This window comes from Notothenia rossii (assembly GCF_949606895.1).
Source record: "Notothenia rossii genome assembly, chromosome: 6".
NCBI classification, from domain to species: Eukaryota; Metazoa; Chordata; class Actinopteri; order Perciformes; family Nototheniidae; genus Notothenia; species Notothenia rossii.
The window spans coordinates 61,740,869-61,766,201 of record NC_136909.1 but is presented as its reverse complement, the minus strand read 5'-3'; the positions used below and the strand labels follow the sequence as shown (position 1 = coordinate 61,766,201).

At 41.8% G+C, this 25,333-nt stretch overlaps 1 protein-coding gene across 3 annotated transcripts; it reads left to right on the top strand.

The window, feature by feature from the left end:
* Positions 1-1,200: 1,200 nt before the first annotated feature.
* On the top strand, positions 1,201-24,135 carry ppp1r35 (protein phosphatase 1, regulatory subunit 35). Of its 3 annotated transcripts, XM_079691021.1 has the most exons (8): positions 1,201-2,272; positions 2,452-6,044; positions 8,019-8,244; positions 8,528-8,613; positions 9,801-9,868; positions 12,000-12,121; positions 12,197-12,287; positions 16,195-17,426. In XM_079691021.1, exons 3-8 carry the CDS (start codon positions 8,020-8,022, stop codon positions 16,398-16,400), a joined length of 798 nt encoding a protein of 265 aa, XP_079547147.1. In that variant the 5' UTR covers positions 1,201-2,272; positions 2,452-6,044; position 8,019; the 3' UTR covers positions 16,401-17,426. The 3 variants fall into 3 exon arrangements, with proteins under 3 accessions (XP_079547147.1, XP_079547146.1, XP_079547145.1); XM_079691020.1 differs by lacking the exons at positions 1,201-2,272; positions 16,195-17,426 and adding an exon at positions 23,710-24,135 and having other exon boundaries at positions 4,711-6,044; positions 8,019-8,236; positions 8,526-8,613; XM_079691019.1 differs by lacking the exons at positions 1,201-2,272; positions 16,195-17,426 and adding an exon at positions 23,710-24,135 and having other exon boundaries at positions 4,724-6,044.
* The last annotated feature ends 1,198 nt before the right edge of the window (positions 24,136-25,333 follow it).

The window sequence follows — 25,333 nt, the reverse complement described above, 5'->3', positions numbered from 1 at the left end:
GTTATAAAAAGTATATCATAAGCTGTCATTACAGTCTAAATATCTAATAGCAAAAGGAGGAGAGTCTGAGGAGGAGAGGAGATGAGGAGAACAGAGGAGAGGAGACAGCAAAAGGAGGAGAGTATGAGGAGAGGAGAACAGGAGAGGAGAGGATACAGCAAAAGCAGGATAGTCTGAGGAGAAGATGAGGAGAGGAGAACAGAGGAAACAGGGAAAGCAGAGTAAAGAGCAGAGTTGAAAGAGAAGTTGAAAGCAGAGCAAACAGTAGCAGGAGAAGTAGAGCAAATGTAAAAGTAACTTTGAAAAGTATCAGCAAGAAGATCAGAGTTGCATAATGTTATTTTGTTTTATTCGTTACTGTTATATTAATGTTGTATGTTAATTTTTGTACATAGGATAATAAAGAGGATCTTAACCTTGAACTCGATTCATGACCTCATTTCATTATTAAAACCTTAATATCAAATTACAGACTGGATTCAAATTAGGATCTCCAAATGTGTTGATGTAATTTTTGTGATACACTGAAGGATAAAGTGTTCCTTTATGTGTTGAGAAAATTCCCCTCCCTCTTAAGCCAAGTAAGGTGTTTAAAAAGCCTCTTGGATCAGCTGGAAAATGCATCATCACAAAGCTGTAAACAGCTGTTTCACTTTACTTTTGAAAGATACGACAGAGACAAAGCTACAGATATATGATGATATTATAGAATATTATGCATTGCTGCAGATTAAACTACCCAACGGGATATAAAAGAGGTAAACACATCTACAGCAGTAACATGCAACATACATTTTATTGCACCAGGAGCTATCTTGGGACTTTTACTGCAACAACGTTGACTTGTCTGTGAATACAAAATAAACCATAGTGTTGCTGATCTACAGTGTTGTCATTCTTCTTTCAACAGCAAGACCGCTAACAAGTATTTACATACTTAATATAGTTTAGTTTCTCGCCATCCCAAACGTAAACATTCAGCCACGTGACTGCGCTTCCGAGCCGCTCCGATTACAACCGAGCCGCTCCGATTACAACGAGAGTTAGAACGAGAACGTGACGTCATATTTACATTAGACGGATCCTTTCTAGCCATAACCCCTCTCAATCGTTCCCCGGAAGTTAGCTCCAAGGCTAGCAGAGCTGTAGAGTTGCAGCATAATAGACCGTTCGTGACGGACTTTTAAAGGTAAGAAGAAGTTTAAAGATTTATATTGCGGATATTATCAGTACATCTGATTCAAATTAACATGTGTATTAAAGGATGTCAGTGGATTATCCCTAAATTAGTAGATTTAGGGAACGTTTACAGATAACAGATAAAGCTTGGATACCGGATCAAGTTAGCAACACACGTTGTACAGCCTTTTAATTGTAAATTCCGTTCTCTTAATGTCATTTCGTCCAACGATGTTGAATTAGAGAAGAAGGGCTTCTAAACGGGATTGTATGCGGGGGTGGAGGGAGTTAAATATTAGATAAATATAACTTTGGTGCGTGTAAGAGTGAGTGTTTTTAGCAGAGCCATATTGTGTCCTTGTGATTATGTTGATTATTACCTGTCTGTATAATGTTGCAGCTCAGCTGATTTTGGATTGATGGCAAAGGGAGAGGGACTTAAGTGAGAGTGAAAACACAAGGTAAGTTTAATACTACTGTTTTATATAAGTAAGCATACTAAACATGTATTCTATCACTGTATTATATAAGTAATCTTGTTAGTAACCTACTGTATGGCAGGTGGAGGGGCAGTGATGTTACAGGTGGAGGAGCAAAACTGCAAGACTGCAAAATCACAAGACAGAGAAATCAAAGTTTGTTCTCCAGAGAAGAGGTTGATTTCACTTCATTTATTTAATATTCTCTAAAGATGTGGAAATGGCAAAAAAAACAACTTGAGAGCTTTAACCAAGACAACTGTAACAACATGAGTAGAGAGCCACCAAGGTTTTTCAAGTCCCTCTCTTACTCCATGTTGCCAACCCAAACTTCCAGGTACATGACGGGACACCTTGCTTGTTTTTGTTGTTTGCGCTCCTCTGGCTGGGTGCTGGCAGGTGGAGGGCAGTGATGTTACAGGTGGAGGGGCAGTGATGTTAGCTGTTACACACCAGGCTCAAACTTAACACATTGCATCCTTCTTTGCAGTGTCCTTATTCCCGGAAGGGGAATCTGCAATTCCTGCTGAGTTTTGTAACCCGTTGGTCCGCACGCAAAGGAAATTTTTAAAGCCTTCTTAATTGTCTCATTGCTCCATTTCATCCTCTTTGTGGTGAGTCTGCCTAATGCCTTAAGTTGGTCTTTTGAAAACGTTTTCTTATATTTCTTGTCCCTAATTTTCATTGTTTTCTTGAGAGCTGCATTTTCCTTCCTGATTTTTCTTAGTGCAGACTTTGCTTTTTTGGTGATTCCTTCTTGGCTCTTTAATTTTCTCTTTAATTTTTTTAATAGATCTGCTTGACTGGCTGCTGGTTCCCTCGTATGCTGACTGGCTGCTGGTTCCCTTGTATGCTGACTGGCTGCTGGTTCCCTCGTATGCTGACTGGCTGCTGGTTCCCTCGTATGCTGACTGGTTGCTGGTTCCCTCGTATGCTGACTGGCTGCTGGTTCCCTCGTATGCTGACTGGCTGCTGGCTGAGTGGGTGGTGTCCGCCCTCCCTGTCTCTCTTCACTAGCCATGTCCTCTCTTTCTTCACCCTCACTTTCCTTTCTCTCAGTCTCCTCATCCCTTCTTCCCTCAATCTTTGAGACTAATGTAAGTAGAAGACATGGCACTGTAGATTTTCGAATATTTAAAATATTATACCACTTAAAAATAAGAAATATGACTTTTATTACTAAGAGTTCATACTTATTATACCTGTGTCACCTTTCACAATATAGCTGTGATCATGAGCTATGGGCTTTGTAGATACAGGTCCCGGGGTGAATCGTGGTGCAGGGGCCCTTCTCTTTTTGACCACAGGGCGATGCACGAAGATGGTGGGTATAGCCTCTGCTCTCAGCCTAGTCTTGCCCTTTTTTGTCTTGACAAACTGGTCTGCATCAAAATTTGCCTGCGGAGTGACTTGAGGTTACTTCACACACAGAACAACTCAGTTTTGTCTGCCCACATACATATTCCATAGTGGTTGAATACACAGTATTAGGAAACACTTTATACTTACTGGACATGTTATACTCATTACATACTGTATATAAAATATGACCAAGAATGTGAGACAACTTTATAGAAATTCATATCACATCTGTTACTGATGCAATTTGTCATACTTTGTTAAACTCACAAATAATAAAGTTTCATAACTTCAGTTGGGAACAAAGACCCCACCTTATCTCCCCAAGGCAATTTCCCATCCAATAGGTGTGCTATATAGGTGTGTATAACCCTTTCTCCTGTCTGTTACTCCCTCTTTCAGCACAAGAACCAGAGGGGGATTCAATGGAGCCTGAATACCTGCACTGAGACCCTCACCCTGCACCCTGAGTCTCAACTCTGTGTTTTTCAAGCCTTTCCCTATTTTTTTGTATTAAACAAAACATTAAGCTTTCCCAATAGTGCGGTTTTCGTTTTGTGAAAAAGTGCAAATGCAGTATTTGTATATAATAACCTCACATATTTTTTTGCTGTTGGTCGTAAAATTGCTCCTGCTGACTTGAGCCAGCCATTTTTTCCTCCGCTCTGTGTCAGTGGGGAAAACGTACATTCGTACTCCTTTCTCTGAGCGATTTGAGCATCCCCAGGCAGCACAGCAAACCATGGTGGCGACTAGGAGGCAGCACAGCAAACCAGGACAACAAGGAGGAAAAGGCACAGACAAACTGCATGATATGCTATTCAATGTTTATTGAATTCCATGTATTTGCAATGGATGTTCCTAAAACAACACATTTAACATCATCATGCTGCTGCTGCTAGTCCTTTGATAGTCACCTGTCGGTCTCCTGTCCTTTCTGAAAGCCATAAAGATGACATTAGTCATTTAGATAACTTGTCCTCAATTACCATGGAATTACTGAAACTACCATGAATTTAAGAAAATGGTAGAAATTAATCTAATCTGAATTTTGAAGCGTTCCTTTAGATCCCCTCCCTCTAAATATATCAATAAACATTAGAAAGTGATGCTCCTGACTACCATACAAGTTTAAGAAGATAATATTGGTTTTAAAGAATTCAAAGCTAAAAACAGCAACAGGCTCTTTAACCAAGGCACTGTTAGCCTAACATGTAAACTAGTTGTTCACACTAATCCTAATATTATCACTTAATATTAGCATATTTTATTTTTTAAAACATTGATGTAAATACATACACATATCGATTTGTTGTATAAATATTGCAAATCAAAACCTTTATTCACTAATAATTACCAAAAATCGTAGTTCTATCTCCTGTTATCAATGCATTCACATTGCCCGCCATGAACTTCCGGGGAACGATCCTCGTCTGCATGAACCACGTGACGATAACCGTTTTTGGACTTCCGCTGTCGTAACTCTTCTATCTATATGGCGCTGGCCCAGTGTTGGTCAACACTAATGTGATGACTATGTGCATTTTTATTTTTTCTATGTACACACGTGTGTGTAAAATAGTTCAGAAATGACACTGAATGTGTTGAATTACCTTTGACACAGCACTTTGTTAAAAAAAAATGACACATTAATTCTAGGAGTGTAATACTTTTACAAACACTATGGTAATAATATGCATTAATTATGAAAATATCATACTATTATAGGAGTGTTCTATAGTGTGTTCAAAAAACAACTACAGAAACACTAAATATTATACTACAGTAGTACTATTTAAACTAATATAGTCTTAATACAGAAACACCAAAAAAAACACTATGGTATACTTTTACAAACACTATATAATAATATGCATTCACTATGACAATATCATGCTATACTATTTAAAATAATATAGGAATACTACAAAGATCTAGATATAGTATTACTATTGAAATATTATAGGGCTACTATAGCTAGTAAAATGGCACTACAGAAAAGACTATAGTAATACGATAGCTGGTGAAAAATACTATAGAACTCTACAAACGTACTATAGGATACTATACAACTCTTATAGTATACTATAGTAATACTATAGTTAATTTTCGTAAGGGAACGCTGTCTCCTGGTACTTATCTGAGTAACTCACTAAAAATGAAATACTATATGACAGTAAAATAAGAATAGAGTTTAAAAGGGGAGTGATTTGTAAAATATCCATAAAGAAATAGAAAATCTGTTTACAGTTCTGTTTCATATGGATGTTGAGAGATGTATCCATACATCTCTTAATTTTGCTCTCAAAGTGCACCAGATTGATGCATTTAACTTCAATATTTAAAAAAATATATCTTGTGTTAGATCCACTCCCCACTTATAAAAATAGCATTTTAACCCTAATTTTGTTTAAGTACAATGATGAGCCTTTCTAAAATATACAGTAAAGAGACAAACCCACCATAATTATAGGATTCTATATGACTTTGAGCCAAATTCTTGTTTTTGGGCTGTATAAATAAATTGACTTGAAACAGTTGCTTATTTAGAGTACTGGCACATTTTTTATTCCAATTCAAGCTGGACTACCCCAAGAAAAGCACTTACTACAATGTGAACAAGAGTTAGTGTTTTGTATGTATGTTGTCTGTTATAATAAATATGAATAGATCAAAGGAAATAATAGAGAGAATTTCAGGGCGTATTATTATTATTAGGTTTTCTTCCATTCTACTCCTGCACACTCCAATCCAGTAGGTGGTGGTATTGCACCATTGTTGGTTGTCAACCGCCAATAAATCTCGAAGAGGAAGAAAAAAGAAGGCGAAGAAGAAAACTGTCACACCCGGGAAATTGGAATATGTAGCGGATTATTCCCATGGATGTATAATAAGAATGATTCCTGTCCTGAAACTGTCGTATAGTAAAACTTTGTTCTGCTAAATCATCCCCGGAGACAGACTGACTTTGTTCTTCAGTAGAGGATCTGGTGTTCCTGAGAAACGTTTCCGACTGGACTAAACCAGGTAACACTATGTTTATTAGAATTAAAGGCTGATTGTAGCCTCGAGGTAAACATCAGAGACAGGCGTTGTTTTATTTACCACAGCACTGTCAGGATGGAATAGTTAGAAACTGCGCTGACGTTAACAGGAGAACTAATCTAGCTCGATGGTATTCAAGCGCTAACAGGTACGGCTGGCTAACTTGCAAACTAACAAGCTAACCAGTTAAAGTGAATCAATTGTTACTCTGGAAACTAGCGAGCAACAAAGCACTTCTAACTGACAGGTTAAAGCTATTACCTGCTAACAAGCTAACTGGCTCTACTTAGGTATTTCCCATCGACCTGTTTCCGTGGCAACTCAGTATACTTTTTCAACATCTGAGTATGGTATCTACACAGCTTTCCACTTCAATAACAATAGAGTTAGTGACGCGTCCTAAAACCCGGAAGTAAACTTCTTCCGGTTCTGTCGACAAAAAAAAGGAGTAGGCTTGTCAATATGACGTCACGTTCTCGTTGTAACTCTCGTTGGAGCGGCTCGGAAACACACCTACAGCAGTAACATCCAACATACACATTAATGCAGCAGTAATATTAATAGAGAAACATCAGACTTAATAGTAAAACACTGAAAAGGAACATTGTATTGCACCAGGAGCTATCTTGGGACTTTTACTGCGACAACGTTGACTTGCCTGTGAATACAAAATAAACCATAGTGTTGGTGATCTACAGTGTTGTCATTCTTCTTTGAACAGCAAGACCGCTAACACCCTATTTCAGCAATCACACTCCCTGTAATTGACATAATTAATAGATGGTTTAGCTTCTCACCATCATTTGCTGTGGCCCACTGACTGAAAGGCTGCCTGCCAAACGTAAACATTCAGCCACGTGACTTGATAACTATCGCGAGAGTTTTACACTAGACGGATCCTTTCTAGCCATAACCGACTTGCTCTGGAGGCTCGCCTACATGAGACGTTGAAATCTCGCGGGACAAAGACGCCCGCAGCCTTGAGAGCGAGGCGCGGCGAGGCGGCGGAGTTCCTCTCCACGGGCTGCGGAAGCGAAATTCTTGATGGGAAACGACTCGCTGGTATCTCGAGCTGAGCGCTCATTGGTGGTTTTTACCACGTGCTGGTGATGAAACTCTCCAATTGGCTCGGCAAAAGTTTGTTGTTGTTTTGTGTCAGTTTTACGTCGCCCCCCATTAACATTTTTCATAATTGTTCCACAATGTTTATCATCATGAAATTAATATCTATATATGTTGTACTATACTTGCACTGCTTACCGTTTTCATACTTTATATATCTTAGCATATTCATACACACCGTTCATACTGCTCACAGGCTGCTTTGTATATTCATACCCCTCACTGTTTATTCATCATTCAATTAATCCTATATTTTATTCTGTAGATTGTGTACATTACTTTTCACTTTACTGCTTGTTGCACTCCTGGTTGGAAGCTAAACTGCATTTCGTTCTCTCAGTACCTGTAATGTGTGCAATAACAATAAAGTTGAATCTAATCTTGAGCAGGAACAAATGTATTTACTTAGTACATATCTGACATTAACGATTAAACACATGTGTGCATTCTTTATAAATGCAAACCGAGTCAAGCCGACTCCGGAGTTGGCGGTATGCACCTTAAAGTTGTTTGCAATCCGCCAAAAAACCGAGAGAAGAATAAGAAGAAGGCGAAGAAGTAGAAAAAGAAGAAGCCGACTCGGAGCTGTCCGACTTCAGGCGAGCTTTTTGAGACCTCCCCCGGCCGCGATCGGCTATTCTCGCCTACTTTCGAGGCGAGCCGCAACGCGTCTCAAACAAGCCTAGCGTCTTGCAGTCTTATGATGTATGTCATATTTTGTCCGTGACCAAATGTATTAATTATTTATGAAGTTGTGAGATTTAACATCACAAACATGTTTTTTAAAGAAGCATTTCAATGAAAACCAAGTTCTCGCTTCATGTTTCCTGTCAGGATGAGTTCCTCCAACTCTACTCCCTCCTCCCCCCTCCCTCTCCCCCAACCCCTCCCCTACTCCTTCCCTCTGACTCGCTGCCCTGAGCTCGACCTGTCCGTCACACTCAGCCCCGCCCCAAAGACCAGCCACACACACCGGAGGCCGAGTCAGCAAAGTGACAAATCCCAGCGCAAGCCTGGCCTAAAAAAACAAGCAGGAAGAAAGGGCAACATAGGCCTACAGGTGTGTGTGTGTGTGTGTGTGTGTGTGTGTGTGTGTGTGTGTGTGTGTGTGTGTGTGTGTGTGTGTGTGTGTGTGTGTGTGTGTGTGTGTGTGTGTGTGTGTGTGTGTGTGTGTGTGTGTGTGTGTGTGTGTGTGTGTGTGTGTGTGTGTGTGTGTGTGTGTGTGTGTGTGTGTGTGTGTGTGTGTGTGTGTGTGTGTGTGTGTGTGTGTGTGTGTGTGTGTGTGTGATAACTTCATCCTGTAGTTCTGGTGTGTGTGTGTTGACATAATGTTGTGTCTTCAGGTCTGTTTTGAAGACCAACGCATAGACGCACCCCCCGTCACAGCAGCCAATCAGAGGTCAGAAGAGGAGCAGAGGATGTCACCACGGTAACCAGTTAACATTTGGGGGGCAAAATTCAAAGATGATGGCACATTGTGGAGGCACTGAGCTCCACAAATAATTTAGAAAGAAAATGTGTGATTCCCAAAGCAGCCACAAACAACCCTCCGGACTGTGCTTCCAAGCAAAATGCATTTTGGTCTCACGTTCCCATTTTTTTCGGTATACATTTATATATTCTGTGTCCAACTATATTAATATTAGGCTAGGCTACTGCTTGGCTCACTATCACTCACTGCTGCTTTTATCCTTCGATCCCGGTTTTCTCATATCGAGAAAGTAATACTTGCTCCGCGTCAATCAATCTCTCAAAGATGTGCTCCGATGCGGAGGCACATTTCTGCCTACAGAGTTTGCATGTCACCTTCTTGGAGTCCTTTACACGCTCGTAGTGATCCCACACTTTGGATTTCCTAACCAGCAGAAGTACCTAATGGGCATACCCCCCCCCCCCCGATGGAATTGTTTTTGTTTATTCGTCTAATAGACTAATTGCTAATTGCTCGACCAAGACCTTTTTACCCGACTAACGTTTATTTGACTACTATTCTTCAGAGGGTTTGTGGGCCAAACAAAGCGGCTCCTAGCTGAGCCCAGTGGAGCAGCAAGGCAAAGCTCTTCTCAAGGCAGTTGTAGGTTGGTGCTTGGTGTGGAGCTATCTGGAGCTCTGACTGCAGTCCTGATGTATGTGTGATGACATCATCCTGTAGTCCTGGGGTGTATTTACTATTTGATGACATCATCCTGTAGTCCTTGTGTTTGTAAATAGTCACAACGAGCACAGGAGCGCACTCTGGCACACTGGACCGTTCCTAATCACAGAGCCCTTTTGGAAGACGTTCGGTTATTCAGAGCAGTTCACTTTCAGAGCGAGATGTACAGTGAATGTGTAAAAGTGATTTCTTTGCTATATTATTTAATAAAACGTTTAGCTAGACTTGCTTACATTTTCTTTAACTCCCAACGTTAGTGTTAGCTGGATCACGTCGCATCACTATCATCTGTTACGTTATCCTCCTCATTGACAAACAAGAGGCATTACCTTTTTTATTTCACATATGGATAGATTTTAGTTGCATACATTGAAACTTATCAATTTGTTATTTCTTATAAAAATACAATGCTCTTTTTTTATGAAGAACATCACTCTGATTCTGTGTGTTTTGACGAGCAGAGTGGAGACGCACGCCCCACCTCAGCAGCCAATCAGAGGTCAGAGGAGAAGCAGAGGATGTCACCAAGGTAACGAAAGACTTACAGGGAATTCTGAGGGGTAATTTCACTAAAGGCTGTCCAGCTCTAAATATTCAAAAACAGCACTTCTTGTCCAAAAGGCATTTGAACACACCTCACAGACAACTGTCAAAACCATCCTTTACATTTTGGTTCTGTGTGAGAAGAAGTAACACCCCAGAGCAGGTGGTGTTATTTATTTATTCAAAAATGATTAGATGAAATTAAGACCTTGATGGAGGAACCCAAATCCATGTTTGGGCCAGTAAATTAACAAGGACTTCCTCACCAGTGTTGATTTCGTCAACGAAAACTATGACGACAAATGTTCGTCAACAACCTTTTTTACATGACTAAGATGAGACGATGACGAGCTAAAAATAGATTATTGATAATAAAAACTGACGAAATGTATATTTAGTTTTCGTTGACGAGACAGCACCGTTAATGGTGGACTATTGGACATTCAAAATGCAGGGTATTTTCCCCCAATTGTCCGTCTTGTCTGTCAAAATGCATCTTACGTTTCTAACTTGCAATATCCTTATTTCCGCTCTCTTCACTCCAGAAGAGCGATCTCCCTAGAGGTTTCTCAATACTCAAATTTCCCCTCCTCGACTCCTATCCTCGAGACTTGGTGCCGCCCACAGGAGATGCGAGCGGAGGACTGAGGAGGAGAACCAAGGAGAGAGGAGTGGAAGCAGCAGGCGGTTAGAGAAATGAGAACTCCTCTCCTCTGAGCGGTCATTTTAAAGACACGTCCATTAATGATGACAGGAGGCACAGCAGCACTCTGATGGACAGATGTGTGCATGACGACTTATATATATTTACTTTTAATTCATTGACAGTGCGTTATAATGAAACAATAACAGGCTACAGATGCAGACATATACACACACATATATTTATATAAATATATACAATTTCAGAATCAAACAAGTATGAGAGCACTCTCATAATAACGTAACACAATCAGAGACGGGATATATCCCCGCCTCTCTCTGGTCGCTGAAATGGGGAATTGAAATTACGGGCCAAAAGTTGTACAAGTATTAAAAGTAAGCATATGACACCAAACCAACTGAGACCCGTCTGTCCGCCGCATCTATGCACTGTACAACACACACACACACACACACACACACACACACACACACACACACACACACACACACACACACACACACACACACCTACAGCTCCTAAAGCATAATCAGGATACAGCCATTGTGTATTTTATTATGTGAAGCACTAAATGGTCTTAGAAAAATATCGACTCTTTGTTTGTAGATATCTACTAAACTAAAGCAAATAAAGAGAGTAGGCCTGTTATACTGAGTGATATATATTATACACACACTGCTCTGCTTTCTGCACGGACCTCACAGCTGTTCTCACTGTAAACATCGCGTTGCCGTTCAAGCAGTTACTAAAATAATATCCAAGGGATGCATGCAGAGCTGTCATTGGCTGAGATAACCCCGGCCGTGCGTAACGCCCTCCACCGTTCCCGGAAATGCATCCGTGGAGGAGCCGTGGAGGACCCATCAGTGTCTCCTCAGTTAGAGCTCCTCCAGAGAGCCTCCTCGATGCTCGGTCCTCGGTCCTCGAAGTGCATTTAGAGAAATGAGATGTCCTTCAAAATGGCGCGCTGAAATTCATTTCCGGGTCACTACCGGAGGACCGAGGAGTCGAGGAGGGGAAATTTGAGTATTGAGAAACCTCATCCGTGTCTCTCTGTGTGTGAGGGGGCGGGGCCTAACAGACACGCTGCAGTGGCACACAGAGATCTGCTGGGGACGGAGCGTTCAGAGACACTCTACGAGGCTCATCGTTTTGAGTTTTCGTCGACTAAAACTAGACTAAAACTATGAAGGATAAAAAGGACTAAATGTGACTAAAACTAATAACCATTTTAGTCTAAAAACTAAGACTAAATCAAAAATAGCTGCCAAAATTAACACTCTTCCTCACCAACATTTTAATCTTCAGTACGGTACTGTTGGGATTCTTACTGTGAAGTCAGACTTTTATTGTCAACGATAGTTTATAAAATGTATTTCTCAACAGCAAACTGGATCCTTGGTCGCTGATAATTAAAAAGATTAATCAATATGTCTAACTCTTCTCCTTGCAGGTGTAGCCCCTAGAGAACGGGTAAAGCCTCCTTCTACGGTATCCAATCAGGATCCAGGTTATCTGGAGAGGCCGGCACTGAACACCACTCTTGCTCTGAAGGCGGAGCTTCAGTCACTGAAGGTTCACATAGTTTATCAGTATGTCATTCATAGGTCATCACTTAGTTCCCATGGTAACTTGATTGTTGTCCTGCAGGAAGCGGAGTTTAACTCCCAGAAGGCCGTTCAGGAGACTTTAGAGAGGTCAGAGAGGACTAAAGTCCTGATCAACACCAGAGCTACTGAAGGTAACACACACACACACACACACACACACACACACACACACACACACACACACACACACACACACACACACACACACACACACACACACACACACACACACACACACACACACACACACACACACACACACACACACACACACACACACACACACACACACACACACACACACACACACAAGTGAGAGGTTTCAGTGAAGTATGGAACCCCAATTTGGTCTCTGAACAACCAGACTGAGGACATGACTGAGCTTGCATGTTAAAGTGCAAGGGTTCGGAGGGTTACTTTAAAAATGTATTCCATTAAAATGACTAGTTACCTGTAAAAAACATGGGAGCCTGCCCGCAGGCAGCAGTCTCAGGACACCTCCACTCTCAGGACAGGAAGTGCACGCTAAGAATTCCAAAATAAAATCGCCACTATCAGTACAGTGCCACTTTCCAAACAGGAAATGCATGCAAATACAAAATAAAATCGTATCGTGACACTTATTATATACATATGTACAGTGGGGCCAAAAAGTATTTAGTCAGCCACCAATTGTGCAAGTTCTCCCACTTAAAAAGATGAGAGAGGCCTGTAATTTTCATCCTAGGTATACCTCAACTATGAGAGACAAAATGAGAAAAACTAAATCTAGAAAATCAAATTGTCTGATTTTTAAAGAATTTATTTGCAAATTATGGTGGAAAATAAGTATTTGGTCAATAACAAAAGTTCATCTCAATACTAATATAATACCCTTTGTTGGCAATGACAGAGGTCAAACGTTTTCTGTAAGTCTTCACAAGGTTTTCACACACTGTTGCTGGTATTTTGGCCCATTCCTCCATGCAGATCTCCTCTAGAGCAGTGATGTTTTGGGGCTGTCGCTGGGCAACACGGACTTTCAACTCCCTCCAAAGATTTTCTATGGGGTTGAGATCTGGAGACTGGCTAGGCCACTCCAGGACCTTGAAATGCTTCTTACGAAGCCACTCCTTCGTTGCCCGGGCGGTGTGTTTGGGATCATTGTCATGCTGAAAGACCCAGCCACGTTTCATCTTCAATGCCCTTGCTGATGGAAGGAGGTTGTCACTCAAAATCTCACGATACATGGCCCCATTCATTCTTTCCTTTACACGGAACAGTCGTCCTGGTCCCTTTGCAGCAAAACAGCCCCAAAGCATGATGTTTCCACCCCCATGTTTCACAGTAGGTATGGTGTTCTTTGGATGCAACTCAGCATTCTTTCTCCTCCAAACACGTCTCGTTGAGTTTTTACCAAAAAGTTCTATTTTGGTTTCATCTGACCATATGACATTCTCCCAATCCTCTTCTGGATCATCTAAATGCTCTCTAGCAAACTTCAGACGGGCCTGGACATGTACTGGCTTAAGCAGGGGGACACGTCTGGCACTGCAGGATTTGAGTCCCTGGCGGCGTAGTGTGTTACTGATGGTAGCCTTTGTTACTTTGGTCCCAGCTCTCTGCAGGTCATTGACTAGGTCCCCCCGTTTGGTTCTGGAATTTTTGCTCACCGTTCTTGTGATCATTTTGACCCCACGGGGTGAGATCTTGCGTGGAGCCCCAGATCGAGGGAGATTATCAGTGGTCTTGTATGTCTTCCATTTTCTAATAATTGCTCCCACAGTTGATTTCTTCACACCAAGCTGCTTACCTATTGCAGATTCAGTCTTCCCAGCCTGGTGCAGGTCTACAATTTTGTTTCTGGTGTCCTTTGGCAGCTCTTTGGTCTTGGCCATAGTGGAGTTTGTAGTGTGACTGTTTGAGGTTGCGGACAGGTGTCTTTTATACTGATAACGAGTTCAAACAGGTGCCATTAATACAGTTAACAAGTGGAGGACAGAGGAGGCTCTTAAAGAAGAAGTTACAGGTCTGTGAGAGCCAGGAATCTTGTTTGTTTGTAGGTGACCAAATACTTATTTTCCACCATAAATAAATTCTTTAAAAATCAGACAATGTGATTTTCTGGATTTTTTTTTTTTCTCATTTTGTCTCTCATAGTTGAGGTATACCTAGGATGAAAATTACAGGCCTCTCATATTTTTAAGTGGGACAGGGTTCATACGGGTGCTTGAAATCCTTGAAAATGCTTGAAATTTGACGTGATGTTTTCAAGGTTGGGAAAGTGCTTGCATTTTGGGAATGGTGCTTGAAATTGAGAAAGTGCTTGAAAATGTAAATGCTTTACTTTTACAATAAATTGCTGTCTGACTGAATAGTTCGCTTTTTAGATTAAAAGAAAATAATTGCTTCGCTTCTACATAAAACAGCTCCGCTGCGGCCTTCCCGCGCTATGCGCGCGACCTGCAAGTGTTTGTGTTACGTGTGACCTGGGCATTCTGATGAGAGTGATAGATGAGCCAGGAGGTTGCAGTTTCAACGAGCGTTGGCTAGCAGAAAACGAGGGTCAAGCCCACGAGTAGCCTCCTGCAAAGTTTGCAAAAATAACGACGCGAGAGTCTGCGCTGACGAGCCACATGAAAGGTACGCCGTAGTAGAGCATTTTAGATTAGGCTAACGTTGCATGTTTAAGCTAACGTTAGCGAGCTGAATAGCGAACTCGATTGAGGTATAATAATAATTGCAGGGGACAATCATACGTACCTATGTTATGTGCGTTACAGTCGCCATCGTGTGGTGTTCAGAGGATGAAGCACTCACGGCATTTCGTGTTATAGTCACGAAATATAATCTATTGATTCGACATTGAAAGCAATGTATTTCTACTGGTAGTATGTTTCGGGCCTAAACCAAATGTGACTTGCTATATCGAAATCTGTCACATTGACCCGAAGACACATTTTCGTTTGTATTACTGGTCTGGGGGAAGCTCGCGAGTGTGTTTGTGTATTTTTGTATTTGTGTACCGGGGAAACACTCACAAGAAACACCGGCTGTTGTTATGCTTGCTGTGATGTTACATTAGTCCGTTCTCTGCTTGTAATTATGCCGTTACAAGCTTCAAAGTTGTATTTATCATCTGAATTTGCCGAAACAAGTTTAATATTATTAAAGCCAATACTTTGTTTATTTGAAAACAGATGAAAACAAACTGTCTTTTATATAAAATTGAAGTATTATACAAGTAAAACTACATTTTGCTTTAATCCCATGTAATTGTAGAATGAACACAGTCTTCCTTTGAAGACGTATAAGTCAGGTGTCTTGAGCAGTCAAAATTACCTACAAATCATTGTACACATTTGTAAATATTATTTTCCACTTGTTACCATTGTGAGTCTATTTTTATGCAGCTCTGCGTGATTTTGTGGCTACAATTCAGGCTAATACAATACCAGAGGTGGAATAAGTACTCAGATATTGTACTTGAGTAAAAGTACAAGTACTCAGATCTTATAGTGAAATTATAAGTACTCAGGTCTTATACTTAGTAAAAGTAGAAGTACCAGAGTGTAGGAATACTCTGTCACATTAAAAGTTCTGCATTCAAAATATTCCTCAAGTGAAAGTAGAAAAGTATTCTCATCAAAATATAGTGAAAGTATCCACAGTAAAAGCAGTCATTGTGCAGATTGGTCCATTTCAGAATAATATCCAGCGAAGAGATATAATCCCTGAATATGATAGGTTTTATAAGGATTGATCATGAAAGTGTTCTCAAAGCTGGTAAAGGTGCAGCTAGTTTGAATGACTTTGTATACTGCAGGGTAGCTTGTGGATTTACTCCAGGTGGAACTAAAGTCTGATTCAACACTTGATTATATTTCACATCATTCATCCACATCTGTAAAGTAACTAAAGGTATTAAATACATGTTGTGGAGCAAAAGTACACCATTTACCTCTGACTTATGTTTACTCCCAACTTAAAAGTACCTCAACAATAGTAATCAATAATGTATTAAAAAGTTATTTGGCTGATTGTTTTATATTGGCTCAGACAGGTTATATGGGATGCCCAGTCTCCGTACAGATCATCCATCCATCCATCTTCTCCCGCTTATCCGTGGTCGGGTCGCGGAGGTAGCAGTTCCAGCAGAGAGCCCCAAACTTTCTTTTCCCTGGCCACATCAACCAGCTCTGACTGGGGGATCCCAAGGCGCTTCCAGGCCAGCGAAGAGATATAATCCCTCCATCTGGTTCTAGGTCTACCCCTTGGTCTCTTCCCAGCTGGACGTGCCTGGAACACCTCCCTAGGGAGGCGCCCAGGTGGCATCCTAACTAGGTGCCCGAACCACCTCAACTGGCTCCTTTCGACGCGAAGGAGGAGTGGTTCAACTCCGAGTCCCTCCCGGATGACCGAACTTCTCACCTTATCCCTAAGGGAGACACCAGCCACCCTGCGGAGAAAACCCATCTCGGCCGCTTGTATCCGCAATCTCGTTCTTTCGGTCATGACTGGTACAGATCACTCATTTTGAAATATTAAACTTAGTTTTCTTTTCTTTAATTTTTCATCCTCGTGTAGAAGGCTATCACGAAACACACATTTGGTTGTTTATAGCATAAAGAACATCTGATTTAATGTGAGGTAGGGAAATAATCATTTGAGTGTGTGTGTGTGTATATATATATATATATATAATTTACAACAGCTGTAAGATGCTTGAAAAACTGGAAAATGCACCTTGAAAATGCTTGAAAAGTGCTTGAATTTGACTTTGGAAAAGGTGTAAGAACCCTGGTAGGAGAACTTACACAATTGGTGGCTGACTAAATACTTTTTTGCCCCACTGTATATATAGATATATATAAAAATAGGGACACCTTGTATTGTTTACTCTCAGTACAGCACCACTTTCCGAACAGGAAATGCACGCTAATACAACATAAAATCGCACTGACACTTATTATCTATATATATATATATAGCCTTTATAGATATATATTTATTTATACATATAAATACGACATCTTCTATTTTAGTTACACCCGCTAGACCAGGGGTTCCCAACCTTTTTCACCCAGGGCCCCCCCAAATGACTCCTGTTGGAATTTGCGACCCCCCCAAAACTTTGAGACTTTAATTATCGCTGTTGCCGATCTGCCCCCCTGCCCGATCTGTACTGCGCATGTGCGAGATGGTCTGCCATACTGGACAACTCCGTACGGCAACCCAACTAGGACACTTGACACAGTTGCGTTTGGCAAAGCACAAAAAGAAAACTAAAAAAAACGAGAGAGATGAGTTATTGTTATTACAACGTGACTTCACTATTATTTAACAACTCTTTTTATTGGGTTCTTTTATTTGGGGTTAAGTACATTGTCAGAATAAGTGCAAAATGGATTTAACCTCTGTTTGGTAGCTATCCATCCATCCATCCATCCATCTTCTCCCACTTATCCGTGGTCGGGTCGCGGAGGTAGCAGTTCCAGCAGAGAGCCCCAAACGTTCTTTTCCCTGGCCACATCAACCAGCTCTGAATGGGGGATCCCAAGGCGCTCCCAGGCCAGCGAAGAGATATAATCCCTCCACCTGGTCCTAGGTCTACCCCTTGGTCTCTTCCCAGCTGGACGTGCCTGGAACACCTCCCTAGGGAGGCGCCCAGGTGGCATCCTAACTAGGTGCCCGAACTACCTCAACTGGCTCCTTTCGACGCGAAGGAGGAGCGGTTCAACTCCGAGTCCCTCCGGATGACCAAACTTCTCACCTTATCCCTAAGGGAGACACCAGCCACCCTGCGGAGAAAACCCATCTCGGCCGCTTGTATCCACAATCTCGTTCTTTCGGTCATGACCCATCCTTCATGACCATTGGTGAGGGTGGGAACGAAAATGGCCCGGTAGACAGAGAGCTTTGCCTTCTGGCTCAGCTCCCTTTTCGTCACAACGGTGCGGTAAAGCGACTGCAGTACCGCTCCCGCTGCTCCGATTCTCCGACCCATCTCACGCTCCATTGTTCCCTCACTCGAGAACAAGACCCCGAGATACTTGAACTCCTTCACTTGGGGTAAGGACTCATTCCCTACTTGGAGTGGACAGTCCATCGGTTTCCTGCTGAGAACCATGGCCTCAGATTTGGAGGTGCTGATCCTCATCCCAGCCGCTTCACACTCGGTTGCGAACCGATCCAGTGAGTGCTGAAGTTCGCAGACCGGTGAAGCCATCAGAACCACATCATCTGGAAAAAGCAGTGGTGCAATCAGCTATCATACTGAATAAATATTTACTGTGAATCAATGCAAAAATGTATGGCATATAGCTGTCTAACAGAAGTTAAATCCATGTCTCACTTATTCTGACAATGTACTTAACCCCAAATAAAAGAACCCAATAAAAAGAGTTGTTAAATAATAGTGAAGTCACGTTGTAATAACAATAACTAATCTCTCCCGGTTTTTTGTGTTCTTTTTCTGCTTTTTCAAACGCCACTGTGTGAAGTGTCCTATTAGAGTTGCCGTATGTAGTTGTCCAGTATGGCGGACCATCTTTCACATGCACAGTACAGATCGGGCAGGGGGGCAGATCGGGTAGTGACAGCCGTGCCTGGGCCCTGTCTCAGGTTGACTATTTTCATTTCCTCGCTCCTCGGTCTCACCGGAAGTTGATTTGTCTGCGCCATCTTGAGTACCGGCCCATGGCTCTTATTTCTGCCGGAGGACCGAGGATTGAGGAGCGAGAAGCGATAATGGAGGAGCGATAATGGAGGAACCACCAGTCCATCCTCCGATGAAATCCTCAGATACTCGCCCCGCCCCCTTACTGTGTATCGCTCACTGATTGGACGATGCAGTGCATGCACTGATCTCATGCTTCTTGGTCTTGAGATGAGAGCAGTACCCCAGCGGAGTGAAGAAAATAAATGAAACTCACGGGAGTCACTCCTCAGTTTAAACTGTGTTTTGTTTCAATTCATGTATCATTTAGTTACAAATATGTGATATATCTGAACAACAAAGTGGTCAAAAATCGTTTTATCCATTTATTGGAAACATTTTCATGATCGCTTTTTCCGTTTTATATTTTCATTTACTGTCATTTCCATTCAGTCAGTCATTAAGTGCTATTAAAATGTTAATGTGCTACATATACACACAAACAAACAAAGTGTGCAATCCAATGAATGTTAATCTAACTGGGTTTTGATAGATAATATATATATTTTTCTTCTCTCAATTATTTTATTTCTATTGTGCACTCTAATCAATATTAATCAAACTTTTGTTCGTTTATACATTTTAAGAATGGCGTTTATCTTTTTTGAGAATGAGTTCTTATTTGATTTTATTTATTGGGGTCTACAACAGATGATACAAATGTTTGTGTCAGTAAATGTGTGGCAGGGGTGTTTGTGAAAATAACGGGGACAGAGCTGCTGTCAGACGAACAGCTGTGCGGCGTCATCACAAACGGACGTCGCTTCACGTGACGCTCCGGAGGAAAGGACGTCCCATTGCTCTTAAAACTCATTTCCCTGCTTCTCGTGGTTTCCTTGCGTCCCTCCATGCTTCCCTGGAGGGAGGGACTAAACACAGGGAAACGACGCAAGTGAGGGAAGCAAGGATTTCATTGAACCGACCTGAGACGGGGCCCTGGTAACAGCGGGGACACACACACACACACACACACACACACACACACACACACACACACACACACACACACACGGCAACGGCGGTAATTACATTTTAAAAGTCTCAAAAATGCTACAACTACTGTCACAAACTGGATGAATGTGAAGTATTTCATTAAAGGAGGATGAAAGCGTAATTAAGGAGCACTATTGGAGTGACTTTGATGGTTATTGGACTCAGGATTAATTAATTTGGATGCCCGCTGTTTGAAGAAATTAAAGGACGGCGCAAGTGGAAACAATTCACAAAGGGATTCAACTGTTTAAAACACATGCTAAAGTAAGCCGGATTTTGGCGATGTGTTTATGTGGATTCAAAAATCGTAAATGATCTACAAAATGGAGGAGACCGATCTGATCGGAGCAACTGTGACAAATAATCCAACTGAAACCGACACTTTACGCGCAGAAAAAACATTTCTATTAAAGAAAAAATGATAAATTTCTGTCTTTGTATACTTTTATTAGCTACTAACTTGCAAATGTATGCATCATATTTATTTCAAATGTCGAAGAACAGGACACTTCAAAAGAATAGACTGTCTAATAAAAAAAATTGTAATATGGTGGAATAGGCCTGTATAAAACAAAAATTAAAAACTGGCATATTAAGCAGGTAAATCAAATGCTTGTCTGCCATGGAACAGGCAGCAGAGAGAAGACGAGGTTCAAGTAGGTTCATTAATGTGAACCTTGGGCTTGCACGCCCGCAGCCAGGGATGGAATGTCCGGTGTAATGTGAGTGACAGCCAGTCTAAAGTCGTTGTGAACGTCCAGTGTGTTGCGTGCTTTTGTTTTGATGGCAACAAGTGCGCTGAAGGCTGTTTCTGATAGATATGTCGTACTGAATGGGAGTATAATCCTGGTCGTGGCATGCAGTGTGAGCTTTGGAGCGAGGCTTGGTCCTTTGAGAATCCCAAACTTTTAAAATCCTTTTTACTGGAAGTATTTCTTTGACAGCGAGTCAGCTTGGATGTCGGTGAGCTCATCTTCGCAATCCAGGTATTCCAAATCCTCAACTTTTGCAATAAAGGGATCTAAAACCCACAATTCCTTGGAGACATACTCGTCTTTGTCAGCGAACCGTGATTGCATTTCCGTTTGCAGTGCGTTCATATGGCGGATGAACTCGCGACGTACAGACACAGGCACCGTTTCAGGATTGTTTTGGGATTGTTTCAGCAGTAGTGGAAACTGTTGCAGCTCCCCCCTCTCCATTTTCCCGACCCTGTACTCCAGTTTGCGCACAAATGTATCGAGCGCCTCTTCACATTGGAGAATGTTGGACTCCACGCCTTGCAGACGCTTGTTTGTTTCATTGTAGAGACTGAAGATGTCGGCCAGGTATGCTCTTTTAATCCAGAATGACTCAGTCACTTGCTCTGACAGTGCGCGGTTATGAGTTTGTAGAAACTCTTCAATTTTTTCCTTCAGTTCTACAAAGCGTGCCAGCACTCGGCCGCATGAGAGCCAGCGCACCTCGTGTGCAGGAGGAGGGTTTGGTGCGCTTCATCCTCGCACAAGTCTGCGAATAGACGCTTGTTGGTGGGGCGACCTTTGATGAAATTGACTATTTTAACAACAGTTGAGAGTGTTTCGCTGAGGTCTTCTGACAGTTTCTTGCTGGCCAAGGCCTGGCGATGTATCACACAGTGAAATATTGTGCAGTGTGGGGCCTTTTCTTTCAAGCGACTGTTAAATCCCTTGTTTTTCCCCATCATTGAGGCAGCTCCGTCTGTGCAACATGCAACTAAATTCAAATAGGAAAGATTGTGGGATGAGAGGTAAGAATCCACTGCAGTAAAAATGTCCTCACCCCGGGTGGTATTGGTAAGGTTGACTGACATAAGAATGTCCTGCTTCAAATCTTCCCCATTGATATATTGCACATAAACGATCAGCACAGCCTCGTCTGCTACAGTTGTGGTTTCATCAAGTTATATGGCAAATGGCCCCTTTCCAAGCTTTTCGAGCAGCTCGCAGTTACTTGCCAATTCTGTCTTTCACCGTATTGTTTGACAGTGGTACAGTTTTTAGCTTCTTCGCCACCTGCGGGCCGCACAGTTTCTCAACCATCTTAATGCAAGCTGGCTTAATGAGCTGCTCGCCAATGTTGTGCGGTTTCTTTGCCTTTGCTATTAAAAGTGCACATTCAAAAGAGGCCTCGGTGCCAGCCCTAACAAACGCTGTTCTAATATCCATTGGCTTGTTTGCCTTTGCAAGGTGTTGTTTCTTTTTGAAAAAGTCCCGATCACGCCCGACTGTTTCTGGGTGCATGGTCTGTTGGCGTCTCTTCATTTTGCTGGGTTTCATGCTTTCGTTGGCTAGCTTCTATCTGCATATCACACACTTTGGGCGGGTTTTGTCCATTCCCTCCATGAAGCCGAAGTTAAGGAAGCTTTCTAGGTAGGTCCTCATTTTCTTTTTGATTGCAGATGAGCTGTCATCTCCTTTACGTTTTTCAGACATTTTTAGACAAAAATATTCACCTTATGAAGTCGGTCGCTAGCTAGCAACCGCAGCAAACTGTTATTATTATGAAAGCTGACACAGTAACGTCAATGTTGGCGCGAATCAGAGTATCAGATGAATTTTTAGAATTTTTATTTTAATTAATCAATTAATTTATATATTTTATTGTAATGTAGAGACGAGGCTTTTAGCGACAATCATGTATTGCGTTACAATATGTAAAAAAAATGATATGTAAAAGAAAAATGATATGTACATTTTTTAAAATTTTTATTATAAATATGATATAGCCTCAGATCATCTGAGGCCTGGCGACCCCCCTGCGATCTCTGGCGACCCCCAGGTTGGGAACCACTGCGCTAGACAACAGTGGAGGGTTCGAGAAACAACCGTGTTTGCCGGGTGCACCGCGGCTGAGGTGGGGAGGTTCCAGCTGGGAACATCCACCCCGCTGCGTGACCCGTGGGACCCCTGAGTCAGACGGTGCGTCTTGGTCACGCTTCGTATCGGCCGGCCATCAGATTTGAACCTGCAGTTCGGAGGAACCGACCGCCAGAGCACCGGCACTAGGCCGGGCCGGCGCGGAGGCCCTCCGACAGTGGGTCGCGTTTGCAATTCGATCAGTGAGAGGAGAGGAGAAAAATGCAACAAAAATGGTCAAAATCCGATAATATATGGATGAGTGGGGGGGGCTGGACACAGGCCGTGGGGGGACACCCGAAACCGGGCAGTGTCCCCCGAAACCGGGCAGTGTCCCCCGAGACCGGGCAGTGTACCCAGGTGAAATAGCCTAAAAAATAATAAAACCGGGGAAAATAGGGGGGAAAGTGAAAAAAAGTGTCCGAAAATAGGCACTCGTGAGGCGGTCAGAGTCCCCTGTCAACTCCCGTTACATTCCTCCATGATGTCATTTGAGCGAAAAATGGCTAAGTCAACTTTTACGAGAACCAGGCTGAGGGGGTCAAAAGGTCTTGACCAAGGCCGACTCGAAGTGCACGTTGGGCGGACTCATCACCTCCGTAATGAGTCTCCGTTGTGATTTGAAAACTTCCGTCAAACTAGTCTTTCGGGGGGCGGGGAAAAAACGTGTTCGTCAGAATCGTCACTTCCTGTACTGACATTGCAGCCTACACCGGAACTGTCCTGAGAGTGCAGGCCTGCAGGCAGACCCCTCTCGTTAAAAATGGAATCAGTAAACTAAAATCTAAGTATCAACATATAAAAGTAACCTGATGACTGCCTTGATTACCTTAATATCAAGCCTCAAATCAAATCAGTACTATCACTATATGCTCTTTAGAGTTTTTACTAACATTGTAATCCTGCTAGTAATCCCCTCTAAAAAGCTCTTTACATTTGGATTTCAAAACCTTGTTAAGTGTCTTCTGTCTCTTCCTGTGTCTGTAGAAGTGAATGTGTCCCGCTCCCAGCGTCTCTTCACCTCATTGGTCTGTGTGGAGGTGCAGGAGGATCAGCTGATCAGCCAGGTGCCTCACAGGGTGCTGCAGCCCCCCTGTACTGGCAACAGGGCAGCAGAAGGGCCTTCCCTTCACCTCTTCATGACCTCTGACCACATCCGACAGAAGCCTGTCCAACAAGAGGAGCCGCCCGTCAACTACAAGTCCCGCCCCTCGACTTGCCCCGCCAGCTCCACCTTTGACCTCTACAAACGAGGAAGATGCTGAGAGGCAGTAGAGCTGTAATTAACTGGAAGTGCTGAGGCTTTTATTGGTCAGACTGTGTTTTATGTAATTGAACATTATTCTATTGTAAGTTATTGATTCCTGTAAAGAGCTACATTTAAGTTTTTTTAATAAAGTATTTTCACACATATTCACTCTGTGATTGTAATTTCTGATGACCACTCACCTGGTACAGGTAATTCAATCATAAGTCAGTATTTCCTTAATACATTCAAAGGACTTTGAACAAATTCTCCATTCTTCAGATAAATAGAGTAAGCTGTGTTATTATAACACAGCTTACTCTATTATAACTTATAAGTAACTTATAGTAACACACCTAAAACCCCATTAACTGTGTACACATTCATACACAATTATTTAGCAAGGTTAGTGTGTTAGCTTTCCATTTAGCGATGCTAGTACCAGAAAAAGCAAATTACCTAAACAATAAGTTTAAAGCATTATACCAATATACAATGAATAAAAGTGAATAGTCTCTCAACAAATAAGAATTTGCAACAGTCGCCCCTACATGTGAGAAGCCAATGTGTAATAACAGGATTTCTTCAAGCCTCCTGCTCAATTAACAGTTACTGATGAAAGTCGGAGTAGTTACAATTGTAATGCGGCTATTATGCCGATTTAGGGTCACAACCTGTAACCTATTTTTATTACTGTTATTATGGATTTGTTGTTTAAAGCAAACATTGAGCAACTACTGGCGGTTTAAGTGTGGAGCTGTTGTGGAAGTTGAGTTGCAAATACAGTGCGAGCCTTGGCTAAGATGCTAGCTGACGCTACCAGGTTCACATTGTTGTGCTTTTGGCTGTATGCCCACCAACTTTATCTAAAATTGTCAAATGTACAGATATTTTTAATTCACAACACATTCAAAGAAGCTCAAGTGTTGAGGTCTGTTTATGGATACTATCTATAATGTCAGCTATTAGCTTTGACATGACAGCTCATTGTTATTTTGTATTTCTACTCCACTACAATTCAGAGGTTAACCTGGTATTTTTACTCCACAACATTTATTTGAGTTATTTTGCAGATTCTAATTAATGATGCAAAATATAAACAACCCTTAAAGCAGACTTTAGTTACACCTGAGTGGAATACAGATTCATTTCATTCATATAATACATTAATATAAAATAGAATATGATATATATACTTAAGATATATAAGATGTGAGGCCTGTTGTATCTGCTCATTCTGGTTCCCTCAGACTGTGGCAGGCCGAGACAAACTGTCCTGCCATAATGCAGCTCTCTTTATATTGTATTTTTAGTTTTTCATTTTCATTTTTAAATAATTGAGGATGCTTATGTTTGAGTTTTGGG

Bases quoted from the DNA above. Each gene is read 5' to 3' on its own strand.
- ppp1r35 (XM_079691019.1), top strand. From the start codon at position 8,020: ATGAGTTCCTCCAACTCTACTCCCTCCTCCCCCCTCCCTCTCCCCCAA. The intron at 12,122-12,196 runs GTTCACATAGTT...GTTGTCCTGCAG, and splicing joins CGGAGCTTCAGTCACTGAAG to GAAGCGGAGTTTAACTCCCA. The intron at 12,288-23,709 runs GTAACACACACA...CTGTGTCTGTAG, and splicing joins CAACACCAGAGCTACTGAAG to AAGTGAATGTGTCCCGCTCC.